Below are 13174 nucleotides of genomic sequence, written 5' to 3' on the forward strand. Positions count from 1 at the left end.
GTTACTCGAATGCAGACACTTTATGAAAACTGTGTATTTCAGTATTTTAAGATTACAAACAGCAGAGTAATACTGTGAAAGACTGACACACCATAACCCAGTCATCACAAACTGCAGTTTGATTAAAATCAGGGGTCACGCAAAACAATTTCTGCTTACAAAGGAAAAAAAAAGCAGTTGCCCAAACACAGCTCTGAGACTATTTTCCCTTTTTCTATGTATCCACAGAACCAAATTAGTACTCAGAAGCTCCAAACAAATAAGTAAGATACGACAACTTAATCTCCCTAACAGAATCCACAGAGTAAAAATAAGGCTAATTAAGAACAAGGCCAGGTTGTTTAGCAACTCTCAAATTTCTTTTGATGTTTTGAGGATAGCTTCTTGAGGACAGAGAAATTTAAACAGAAGACCCTGTGAATGTAATATTACTTACAGAGGAACTTGCATTGAATGTTTCCATTACTAGGCTTAGAATAAGGAAGGTGAAGCTACAGGCTTTTATGAACATAGGTAGTGCCATACAGTGTGATAAATGCTGGAGACCATCATCCCATCTTAAGTTTCCCTCATCTCAACTGAGCGTGCACCATTCAGAATCAGCAATTCAACAAGTAAACGGCGTTGTAGAAGTACTAAAAAAAGGGAGTCTCTGTTATAAAACATCACTGCAATCCTGCAACATGGTCACACATGTAAGTAACGCACTTACATCCTTAATGAGAAAGCTGTGGCAGAATCAATGTCTAGCCACATTAAAATAAGGCAAGAAAAAAGGCACCATGTATCTCCCTTCTTAAATGTGCCTTAAAAATAGTAAGTCAGATTATCTCAAATTCGTATCTCAAGATACATCAAACACAACAGAAGAACCAACCTCCACTTCAATACCAGATCATTCCTTGAGTGCTACTAATATTTGTTATTTGAAGAGAACTTTCTTTTCTTCTAAGACTACAGCAATGTCCATGTCTCAATAAAACAGAGAAAGCATTATTTCACCTAAAATTTACATACTGAGTGATCTGCCTATACAGAATTCTGGAATACTTCTGTTTTCAGAAAGATTACTCCTTTTTTTCTTGGACATGTTATTTTTTTCACCACAAATGAGCAAGCTAACTTGAAAATATTTAGTATTAAAAGCAGCAATTGGTCATTAAACTTTTACATAACTTGAGAAATCATTAGGTTTAGACAAAATACATCTTCAGTTCTGGACATACTATGCCATGTGTACTTATTACCGTGCAACAAGTATAATTTTAATTTCATGCTTATTTAATTTCTATCTGGGAATTGTTTCTGAAAAGAAGTGATACTATTAACACTCCAAAAAAAAAAAAAAAAAAGGCAAGTCAAATTAATTTCTGTCACATAGAAATTCTTCATTAATAAAGGAATGCTGGCCCACAGCTCGGGGTGGAAGCAAATATGGCAAGCAAGGACTGACCTAAGAATTAATATATATAGTGTTGTGGTTTTAAAAAAACCAGATTCACAGCTTTATTTCAGGCTGGCCCAGCTCAGCTTAACAAAGCTTAGTTCATCTTAACAAAGGTATTGAGCAACAGGGCTTTCAAGCATCTAAAGTACAATAGGTGACAAGACAATTCATCCCTCTTCCCATTAAGTAATTCTTAAATATATACATAAAATTCAACTGGTCTTTCCGGGAACTACCTTACTATAGGAAAATAAGCCTCTTAACAAAAGCTGCTTATTACGTTTACAAATTCAAAATCTATTTTACAATTGTTTGATTGCCTGAGCGTCTCATTTTATTTCCCTAGTTAAGTAAACACTCTCAAAAGGATTATACAAAAACTGCAACCATTACTATAGACAGCATTTAGCCAGTAAGAGGTGAACTTTACACTACTTGAGGAGGATCATATTATTTCTTGTATTAAAACAAGCATAAATAGCATTCTTTCAAATGAACAGTTTTTAAAATTAAGTCTTTGTTAATCTGTCAGCAGCAGGTGTCTGAATGAGGAATCTACTTGAATGACTTAACTAGATGAGATCTGAACTCCCCCCTATGTTATTCAAGGGGCACAGCTGGTATGAAGACACCAGCATCCAGAAGATCATAATTATGTGAAATAAATACAGCAGAAAAAAAAAAATAGGTAGAGCACATTACCTAACTTGTATTGCAGAGTTTATGAACCAATGTGCATTACTTATTCTATACCTTAATAAAAAAAATTCTTTGTGGTTTTTCCACATTTGGGAGTGAATAGGTATGTTTGAAACATACAAATGAGATGAGCAGGACAGACCATAATTTCCTTTCCCTGTTTTCGCCCGATAGACATGGATAATTGATAACTCTGCTGCTTGAACAAACTCAGCAACAAACCTAGAAAAACACTGAGGAAGACTGTTGCTTTGGAAGGACATAAAAAAGTGCAATATTTAAGAAATGTGGGGAACCAACGCAGAGGAACTAATCTGTGTAACTGGGATGGAACTGTAAATCTTCTTCATGGAAGTATTTTCAGAAAGACTGACATGCCTAAATACATACAGCAGGTCAGAGAAATTAGTTGACAGGTATCAGAAAAGTAATGATAAATGTTTAGACCAAAAAAAAAATCCTTCTGAAGATTTCTGCTGCCCCTCAGACACAGGGAATTTAGCTCATTTAGCTCTGGACACTAATTGTTCATATTTCCGGCTGCCTTTTCCTTGTCCTGAAGCACTTGAATACTGTTTTACATCTCTTTTTTGACTGATGACAAAAGAAGGGTATTAGCATTTTTTATCATACCGCTGTTGTAGAAACAAAACAAGTAATGTTTTAACATTGCGACAAAAAAATTGCATTTAATGTTGACAGACCATTCCTTTGCAACTCTCCTCTGTAACAACAGTCGCAGTAAGGCACAGATGATTATTCCAAAGTCCCACAGGGCCTAATCACGCATCTCTAGGCCTAGGTTTCCAATTTCCAACACAATGTAACATTGCTGCATGCATGGAAATGTAAGTCAAAGCCACAAAAGCTTAACAGACATCTCTTAATCCATCTGGTAAAAAGAGCGAAGTCTCTTATCAGTCTTCTGCTCAGAAATGTATCTCCCTTTCCAGTCACCTGGAGGACCAACTTTCCAACTGGACATACCAAAGGGGGACCCTTATCACCGTCTGTAAGTATGTGAATGGAGGGTGTCAGAGGATGGATCCAGGCTCCTCTTAGTGCCAAACAGGTCAAGAAGCAATGAGCAGGAACTGAGGCACAGAAGTTCCACCTGATTATGAGGAAGAACTTCTTTACTGTGCGGGTGACAGAGCACTGGAACAGGTTGCTCAGGGAGGTTACAGCATCTCCGTCACTGGAGAGATTGAAGAACCATCTGGACACAATCCTTTGTCATATGCTCTGGGACGACCCTGCTTGAGCAGAGAGTTTGGACCAGACCCACTGTGGCCCATTTCAACCTGACCCATTCTGTGATTATTCTTGAATAGTATTCCCTGAGTCTACTTCCAGTCAACAGGCAAGTACAATTTGTGCCTTAGAACATGCATCTCACTTCACAAGCATGAAAGCAGTAAGAAAAAGGGAAACACTGCCCAAGAGGAAAAGAAGGGGTGCAAAAGTTTATGTAAGTGAATTCCAGGCTATTTCAGTATCTGTTTAAAATTACCACAGCAGGAAGATAGGTGAATATCACGTTCAAGAGATGTCTTTGAATAATTTAGAAAGTGTTTAAGTTTACAGGATGAGCAATTTGTTTTAGAAGCTTACACTTCAGATATTGACCCAATTTTGTTCCCTAAATATTCATCACCATAGACCTTCCACTTACTACAGATTAATGAATTTCAAAATACTCTTTCACAAAACAACACTTCTGACAAAAATGTCAATAAATACAAATTTTAACCTAGGGTATAATTCTGAGATTACTCCCTGTACATACAGATGCAGGCAGAAAGCTCTGATTTCAGAAAAGCGGTAAAATGTTCAGGAAAAGTTTGGTAACCCACAAGTGCCATGGTAGTATTTCTCTAACAGACTGAAGTACTGAAGGGATACAGGTTCATGACAAAATCCAGACATGAATTCCCTGTATGATAAGGCTAATGCTAAGGCTAATGCTATCAAATGGAAACCCACACTAGTTTAGTAGGAAAGCAAACCTGCAGAACAGAGTAGAACAGTAAAAACACAGGTATTAAAAGCATTCTTATACTACTAGCAAATATCACTGGGATAAAGGAACAGGTAATGGACTTAGATACTTTTTAGGGTAGCTTTATTTTTGTAAGTTAGGAAGTCTGTTAAAGGTCTTCAAGGAAACAGAATCTTCTAATACTGAAGTTATAGCAGGGAACACCTGCAGTGAAGTACAATAAAGTCTGGTGACCCTTTTATAATACAAGGGAAAACAGAAACACTGTTGTTATCGTACGATGAATATAAAGAAATGCTTCTTCTTCTTAAGTGCTACATGTACTTCCAGAAAGGATTCATTTTTACACTACAACAAACTACTGACAAAATGTAAGCCTTAGTGTTAAGAACTGCCTTTTGTTGCCAGTACCATTTTTTTTCTTACTGAAGAGTAACATAGGGAATGATCTCTGTACAGCAAGAGGTTTTTCCCTGAAAATGCCTATGAAATTGCATAAAAGCCTGACTTTGTAAACAAATGCAGTTACCACTGCAAGTTGGGTGCCATTAAATTACTATTATTCACAGTAACGTTATTACAGCATCACCTCCCCTCTCAGCCAAAACAGAGGCAGAGCATTCTCTTCCAAGTTCTGCACAGTTTCAGTGATACTTGGCTTACTGGATACTTTACAATGAATAGGTAGAAATGGTCAGGAAAACAAATGTAAACTGTCAATAAACAGTTTTTTTCTTAGAAAGCAGCCATGTCCCAAAACATGGTTAAGGAATAATTCTAATCAGGGGCCATTTGGGAATGCAGAGCAATCCCAGTAAAAAACTACTACATAATTTACAAATTGCTATCTTGACTACAGCCTAGTAGCAGGCAGCTCATCAGAAACTAATAGTTTTCATTACTTCATCTTCAGAAAAGCAACCCAAAAGTACAAGTTTACAGAAAATGAATATGCAGTTTACTAAAGTCAGAGGCAAATAGCATACATTAAAGCATGATGCTAAGTAAAAATCATTCCCTTATGATTAGCTTCCATACCAAAGACAAGCAAATTCACCAAATCTTGTATACAGTTAGTTATTTTCTCTTTCCCAAAACATAAAATATGCTTACGTACAAAACCTTACCAGGTCTAGCAGGCAGACTGACTTGAACATATTACATTTACAATCCAGTGAATTCTTAAAACTAAGATACATATTTGCTTAAACACAACAACTATAAATGGAAACCTTCAGAGGACCCATTTACAGAACAGAATTCTACACTCTCACAAATAAAAGAACGTAAAAACAGTAAGAAAAAATTCCCAATGTCAAAGTCCTAATAGCAATAGAGTTTGGAAAGCAACTGCATCAACAGGTTACAAACAAACAGCAATGCTTATTAACATTTGATGCAGCCTCCATTTCAGATCAAGTCTCCCACTAATACATCTTTACCCTAGCAACCTACACCAGATACTTCAACTTCATTAAGAGAAACAGAGGACTCCATCCACCTACATGAATAAAGACTTAGCATTTAATACCATCATATTAATATCACAATTCTTACCTAACATCAATAATATAAAATTAGGGGTTTGTATCATCCATTCTGTGCTACTTAAAAGCAAGCTTTGCAAGTACTTTTCAAAAACAATTTTCAGTATTAATATTCTAAACCTCTAAATTTAAAGAGTACAAACACAAGTCATATCTGTTACTGTGATTCTATGAGCACATACTTTTCAATTTCTTTTCTACTAGAGATCCTCACAACAGAGTAACACAAAAAAATGGTTATACAACTGATCCAGCAAAAACTCACCTCAAAAATATTTCCAAATCCACTGAGTAAATGGAAAGCTACTTTCTATCTAGAAGTTCTAAACTGGAAAGCAAACTTAAAATTAAAACCCTGTCTGAAGTCAGTAGAACTAGTAACACTTAAAAAAAAGCTTATATAAATATCAGAAAACAGAAACTTTTCCCGATTTTTTGTTTTAAATCCAGAGAAAAGCTTCTAAAAGGTGTATGATCCTGGAAGCAATTCTATTTTTCTTAAAACACAAACCAGCCACCAACCCCTACCTCCTTTAAAGCCACCCAAAAAGCCAACATTCAAGGAATAGTGAAGTAAATCACTAAATCTACACTTGGCTGTTGGGGGGTATTCAAAGTATGTTTCATGGAGAGCTCACTCTCCTTTGTGATCAGACTTCTCTCATCCCAGCTTTGACTGTACAGTTACAGCGAGGAAATGGTTTTCATAGTAATGAATAATTGCTTTAACATTAACAGCAGTCAATACTACCTGCATAGATAGAATCTACTCCAGCTTCTTTCTGAACCCTTCGCTATGTCCATGACTCTCAGACATGCCTCCTTCCACCTATCCTGCAATTCCCTCTTTGCAAGGCCAATTGCCTGAGCATCTCCAATTCTCTTGCAGCTGCCCCAACACCCCCCCACTCACTGTTTACTTCACTGGTCAATGATTCACACTAATTTAATCAGCAGTTCCCCTCCACTGCCAGGGCTGCTAGAACAGGAACCTAACACAGTTCTCTGTTTAGGAGTTTGCTGTCCCTTTGCTATGAGGACTCTGAACTCCTTCAGGAACCAGTGGAAATAAAGAAAGCCAACACAGAATCACAGAAGCTCCCACCACCACTTTGGTAAAAACAGGAACTCATTATTTAAATTATTCGTTCAGCCTCTAATAGTAGGATTTTTAATTCCAGAACTGTATTAGTCAGTAACAGCGGTCACTGACAAGTGTTCTTAATTGCCAATTAAAAAAAAAAAAAAAAAAAAAACACGTGCAAAAGAAACAGTCACAAAGCTTCAGTTATACTTCGGAATTTAAATATCACAAGTTATAATCAAATTTCATTAAAACAGCCTACACAATAGCACACAATTCAGGAAAATATTTCATGCTATGTACATTTACACTCTCCAGTTATTTTAAGCAATTCAGTAAGATCATGGCATGAAGCACACAAAGTCTCAAAGTCTCTTAAATGTAAATGTAGTGAAACATGCAGTATTTTCTTCAGAGCAAGAAACAACTGAGTACAGGTGCCTTAACTGAACTAACCTTTTCTGTATAAAGTTCTACTGTGTATCTTAGTGGGTCATTCTGCTCCATACAGTTAAGTAAGTATCCCTTTACCCTTTTTTTACCAAGGGTTGCATCTCGCATTTTTGCTCTTAAATTATATATATCTATATATCTCCCTTTCATTATTCCCAAAGCTACCCTACTTATCTGCCCTCTTTATTTTCTTTCCTGTACACCAGTATCATGTCATTCATGCATTTAAAAAGACCTACAACAGCCTTCCATCCTCAAGCATGAGAGCCCTCAAATCTTTGTATTTCCCTTTTTCTTTAATGGAAACATTTTTCCAAATCTACAAGGCCCTTCATAGTTCTATTCCCCATAAACAATGCTGGCTTTAAGTCCCTATTTGTTACTGTTAAGAAACTTCACACTCGAGTTGGTCTCGTAAGACCCCCTAATCTCTTCAAACCCCACACTTGCCTATAGCAGCTGACCTAAAAACAAGAGATGCACTGAGGGGGGGAAGCTGTTCATTATGTTTTAAACACTTGCACACAGAGAATGCCCCCATGCACAGGGACCTGAAAGCAAGAACAAAGTTAAGGCAGTTTTTTAATATGCTGAATGTACAAGTACTCTTAGGAAACCAGGGATGTGACAAAAACTTGCAATTACTCCATCATGTTTAGTCCAAGGTAAACTTGGAAGTCTCTCTCCAGAGAACGACTGTCTCTGTACACAGTCTCTTTCCACAGAAACCATGCAGTAAGCAACTCTGAAAAATGCTTTGTTTGCACTGTATCAGTACGGAGGGCTTACCCGTAACACATTTTAAAACCTTAATTGAATTTCTTACCATGGATTACAATTCTACAAAGATTCTGCCATGAATATTACAAAAATAAGCTGTTACAAAAAATACCTTTATACACACACTAAAGATATTAATAGGAGGTGGTTCTACCATTTTTGAGTAATTAATTTTCAGTCAATTCCTGCCCTTGTATTTTAAATGTGTACACTTACATCTTGAAATGACATTTAAATGACATTCTGCATTTACCACAACGACATGAACCAGTCATGACTAAATCAGCGTGCTACACCACTGAAACTTCCTGTTTCACTTCAGAGGTAAAATTACTGAGATGTATAGGAGTTCTTTCTATACACTGAGAGTGAGAGATCAGGTTAAATTGGCTTTATGTTCAGCAGTAATACTCCAGATTTATGTCCTATTTTGTTTTCTGAGGTATGAGAGAAGAGGTTGCTTGTTTGGGACTTTAATTCAGTTTTGGAAAATAAATACTAGAGATGTTTTAATGAGATTGGCTTTGTTAAGTTCAGGTAGATCACAGGAAGGCTGTAACACCTGTAGCAGTTTCAAATCAAGCAACACCAATTTTAAAATAGTGCACAGCAATTAAAAAAATAAAAACCATCCAACTTCTTTCCTCCTCTCTGAAGAATGTAAAAAAGAAAACAAGACAGACAATTACAGTAGCATCAAAGCCAATTAATACTCTTCAGTCATATTAAGGCTTAGATGAAAAATGTTAGCACTTTAGCAATTTCTTTTTTCCCCTGTATGTCTCTAATTGCAAAACTAAGGGAATACTTTGGCAATAGCAGCCCTCCAGTGTAATTCAATAGACAGAGAACATGGTAAATTATTTTATTATGTCTTTTGCATATTAGCAATATGCAAATGTCCGTTATACTATAGCATTTCACCCATATTCTAACACCTACCTTCAATTCATACTGACAGAAATATTCAGTACATCAAAAACAAATTGATATCCTTCTGCCCACATCCACTTAGCTTTGGTTTACTATGTACAGTACACAGGATCCAACATAACTTTGGTTGTTCTGAACATATTTAACTAAGGTGAAACTGTGGCCAAACTAACTTTACTTAGGACACACACACAGAAAAAAAAAAATCACTTATTTACATTAAACAATACAAATGTTCTACTTTTAAAATTAGTAATTTCCCTCAGACTGTTGAAGACTACTTCCTTCTTCCAGTCTGTTAACACATGATGTGCAAATGCCTGCTTTCATATCAGAATAAATGAAACTTTCCACTGTCTTAACCAGGAGAAGGTACAGTGGGATGGTGTTCCTTCCATTTACAAAACTACAAATAATTCATTTTCCTTCATCCTTACTGTATGCATACATGCTTCAGACCATTCCCCAACTATTAAATCCAGCTGGATTCTGTAAGAACTTTAGAATGTCTTTCCTATAGTACAACACTTCCAACACACAAATAAGTAAATGTACTCCCCACATAAAGCCTCATTCTCCAGATGTTTTCATATACGCATAATTCCACTAAATGCAGCTCAGTTGAAGCAGAAAAAATCACCGACTGCAACAAAAGCAAGTAGAATTGCAAGAGTATGTAGGACTAGTATCTTTGGACAGGTGAACAGGAAATAAAAGAGGACGCCTCTGTATCCTGAGAAGTAGCACAGAATAGCAGCGTATGGGCATAGCACATGCATTTAATTCTGAGATTACAACACTTTCAGTTGTGATCAGATACAATCAAAATCAGTGTACTAACAAAGAGGCATGTTTTTTAATCCATCTACACACTTCTATGACATTACCAGTGGTCTACAGAGCTTTTGCATTAAGTCAAAGAAGGAAAAACAAATAGGATTTATAAGAACAACTGGGTACCATGAACACATTTGTGGTGTGGAACTAGTATTTCCTAAAAACGCACTTGAAAGATACTTCCTTTATTTTACTATAACTATTATATCTAGTAAAACTAGTGCAGCAATAAATGTATATGTACATCAGAATTTGTTAGCTTTATACAGAACAAAGAAGCACTGAGTTAAAGCTCCAAATTCTCTACTTGAATACTTCACTTTGTAACTTGACACAAAGAACAATTAAGAAAACAAAAAAACACCTTTCCAAATTCAGACAGTAACTGCTATTTTCTAAACTCTGGCTGTTTGTTATCTTAACACTGTTTATTACCTGGAAAAGCCTATTCTTTTTCTAGGAAGCAGGGATACAAAGATCAGTTAAGAAATACTGGAGATATTACTACTGTCTATAAACAGGTAAAAACACAGTAGGCAGACTTGACTGTGAACACACTTCTTAAAGCTCCTGTCAAGAAAGGCTCTAGTATGTGCTACCTTTCATTATAATTTTCTAATTATTAAGAGTTCTACATAGCAGCTAAATACAAAGAAGCTTTTTTCATTTCTGATGGGGTTTAGTCTACGGAGAATGTACCTACACAGTACAGCACCACAATACACAAAGTTATTAAAAAGGATCCAAACCAGCCAATATTTATTGATAATGAAAAATCCAGAAAACTATTTCATGTTATCAAATGTTGCAGTATGTCTAAAATAACTGAGACATACTACTTAAAAAGAAGAAGGTTTATTTAATCTTTGGGACTACAAGGAAAACTAGCATACCTGTAAAAATCAGAAAATTAATAGGTTTTACAGTGCCTAAATGATTGCTTCCAATTAAATTCTCATTTTGGGTTCACTGCAGTCTCCCTAGCAGAGTACGAGGCACATTTAGTGCAAGACATCACCTGAGTGATAATGCCTAATTTTAATGAGAAATTAGTGATTGCTTAAGTAAAAGTTTGTTAAAGATAACTCACCACCATCCCTCTCTCTAACTCTGTGAGTATGCACACTTTTTGCTTTACTGTGCCCTGTGTTGTCACCGTATTTGTTTTCAGGGCTGTCAGAGCGCCGCAGCATTTTATTTGGTGGTGAAGGATCTGTGGTGTCTCGCATCTTGTCATGACGGTGATCACCACCACTGGGGTGACTCTTGGATGAGTACTTAAGAGCCTGTAAAAGATCACAAGAAAACAGGCATTCACATTAGAAATAAAATTTTGGGATTTTTTTCTTTTTTCAAAAGTACTTTAAAAAGTTAATTAATTTGAATTCCCTATTAAAAAAAAAATCAGCATTAATCTTTCCAGTTTTAATTAACTACATTAAAGCAACAAGTTCTGTAATTAGAACTCAAACCACTTTCTCCCACTATTATATCCAATGTAACACTTGCTGTTAAGAAGAACCTAATTTCTCTATCTTTTCACTGATGGACTACACACTTTCTGCAGTAAATGGGCCACAGTTCTACACCTCTGGGAGAAGAGTAAGTCTCCATTTGTTATTAGGAATACAAACTTAAAGTTACACTGAATCAGTGTAAACCTTGAATATGTCCTCCATACTCTAGTAAAGACCATTCCATTTCACCATTACCTTGCACCTTGGTGATGTTTTTTTCAGTACTAACATCCTTGTCACAGATGTAATTAAAGAAAAAGAATTCTAGGGGGCCAAAACATGTAATGTGACAATTAATTTTGAAGTCTTTACCAGAAATTACATGTTCTGCCTCACTCTGACCTGCTTGGTTTTGCAGTGTGAACTCCTGAAGGCAAGTGTTTACATTTACGTGAACTGTCACTGACAGGTGCCTTGGACTGCTGTACTGCACTGCAGTGATTCAAATACACAGAAATGCAGTAGAACAGTTCAATTCAGAGCCTATGGAGAGCAGTATCACAACATACAGCTTTCCACAGACTCAAACCTCGACAATGGGGTTTTTTCAGTAGACACAGCAAAGAAGCACACTATCCACCTTACAGAAACTGAGGCTGTTGTCAGTAGCTCAAGGATTTGATTGTTTCTGAACATGCCTAGCAGCTGGCAACTGCAGAAATTAAGCTTCAATCACAACTCCAAGTTGGTCAGGGTCTAAACCCGTGCCCCGCTCAGGTTACAGCCCACAGCAGCAGTTTTGGGGAGAATAAAGGACTTTGGGGAGGGGGTGGGGGCGTGGAAGAACAAGACTCCTTTTGTTTTTAGAAAAAAAACATTCACCGCCCCTGGGTCTCCACTCCACCGTGGCTGACCCCGGCTCCCTCGCCCGCCCCTCGCACCCTCCCCGACTCCCAGGCCTGAGCCCCGCACGGGTCGCACTAGGCCGCTCCTGCTCGCCCCGGCTCCGTAGGCCTCGGCCGAGCATCGGGGCCCCGTTCCCTGCGCCAGTGCCGCCGCCGCCTCCCCGCCCCGCGGCCCCGGGTCCAGAGCGCCGCCAGGGGCCGGACCGGGGCGGCCGCGGCACCGCGGCCTGCGGCCGCCGCCGGAGCCTCCGCTGGAGTAGCTCCCCCCCGCCTCCCCTGCTCCTCCTCCCGGCCCGGCGGTACCTGGTAGGGCTGCGAGTCCCCCCTGCGGTCGTGACAGCTGAGGAGAGAGCGAAAGAAAGAGAGAGAGGCGTTAGCGAGCGCCCGTTACCGGCCCCGCGGCCGGGCCGAACATGGCGGAGGGGGGGGGGGGGGCGGCCCCTCGGGGCCAGGGGGGTGAATTTACCCATCACTGAGTCTCTGCTGTTTCCTCGCATACATTACCATCAATGCCCGGCCTGTGTGTGTGAGGGTGAGGGGACCAGGAGGGCACGGCCGCGGCCGGGCCACAGGCGCCGAGGGGGGAGGCGGGGGCGGCAGCGCTCCGGGGCAGGGGCGGGGGAAGGGGGCGGCTCGGGCAGCTCGGCTGGAGCGGCGCTCACGGGCCCATCGCCTCGAGAGGGGAGACGCCGGCAGCTCGGCCCCGCGCGCGCTGAGACACACCGGGAGCACCGACTCGGCCACCGCCTCCCCCCGCCGCGCCCGCCGCCGCCGCTCCAACTACATCCGGGGAACTCAGGCGACGCCGCGCTCGGTCAACGTCGGCTCTTTCCGGCTCTTTCCGACGCGCTCCGTCCCCTCTGTCCCCTTTGCTCTCGGGCGACTCTGCCTTCGGTAAACATCGGCTGCCTCCGCCGAGCCCGACGCCCCTCAGTCCCTCCCTTCGGCAAACATCGGCTACCTCCGCCGAGCACGACGCCCTTCAGTCCCTCCCTTCGGCAAACATCGGCTCCTTCCGTAACGCTCAGCC

The 13174-nt window shown here is 39.4% G+C and overlaps 1 protein-coding gene across 3 annotated transcripts in view; it reads right to left on the reverse strand.

Annotated features, from left to right (window-relative positions):
- The window catches only part of WAC (WW domain containing adaptor with coiled-coil), a 58148-nt gene extending 45322 nt beyond the window's left edge, over nucleotides 1-12826 (reverse strand). For all 3 annotated transcript variants that reach the window (XM_039549753.1, XM_039549751.1, XM_039549752.1), the window contains exons 1-3: nucleotides 12611-12826; nucleotides 12448-12484; nucleotides 10873-11068 (exon numbers count right to left, since the gene is read on the reverse strand). In XM_039549753.1, coding sequence (XP_039405687.1) covers nucleotides 10873-11068; nucleotides 12448-12484; nucleotides 12611-12651 — 274 coding nt within the window. In that variant the 5' untranslated portion in view covers nucleotides 12652-12826. The remainder of the gene's footprint in view (nucleotides 1-10872; nucleotides 11069-12447; nucleotides 12485-12610) is intronic.
- Between the last annotated feature and the right edge of the window lie 348 nt (nucleotides 12827-13174).

This window comes from Corvus cornix, chromosome 2, assembly GCF_000738735.6.
Source record: "Corvus cornix cornix isolate S_Up_H32 chromosome 2, ASM73873v5, whole genome shotgun sequence".
Classification (NCBI taxonomy): Eukaryota; Metazoa; Chordata; class Aves; order Passeriformes; family Corvidae; genus Corvus; species Corvus cornix.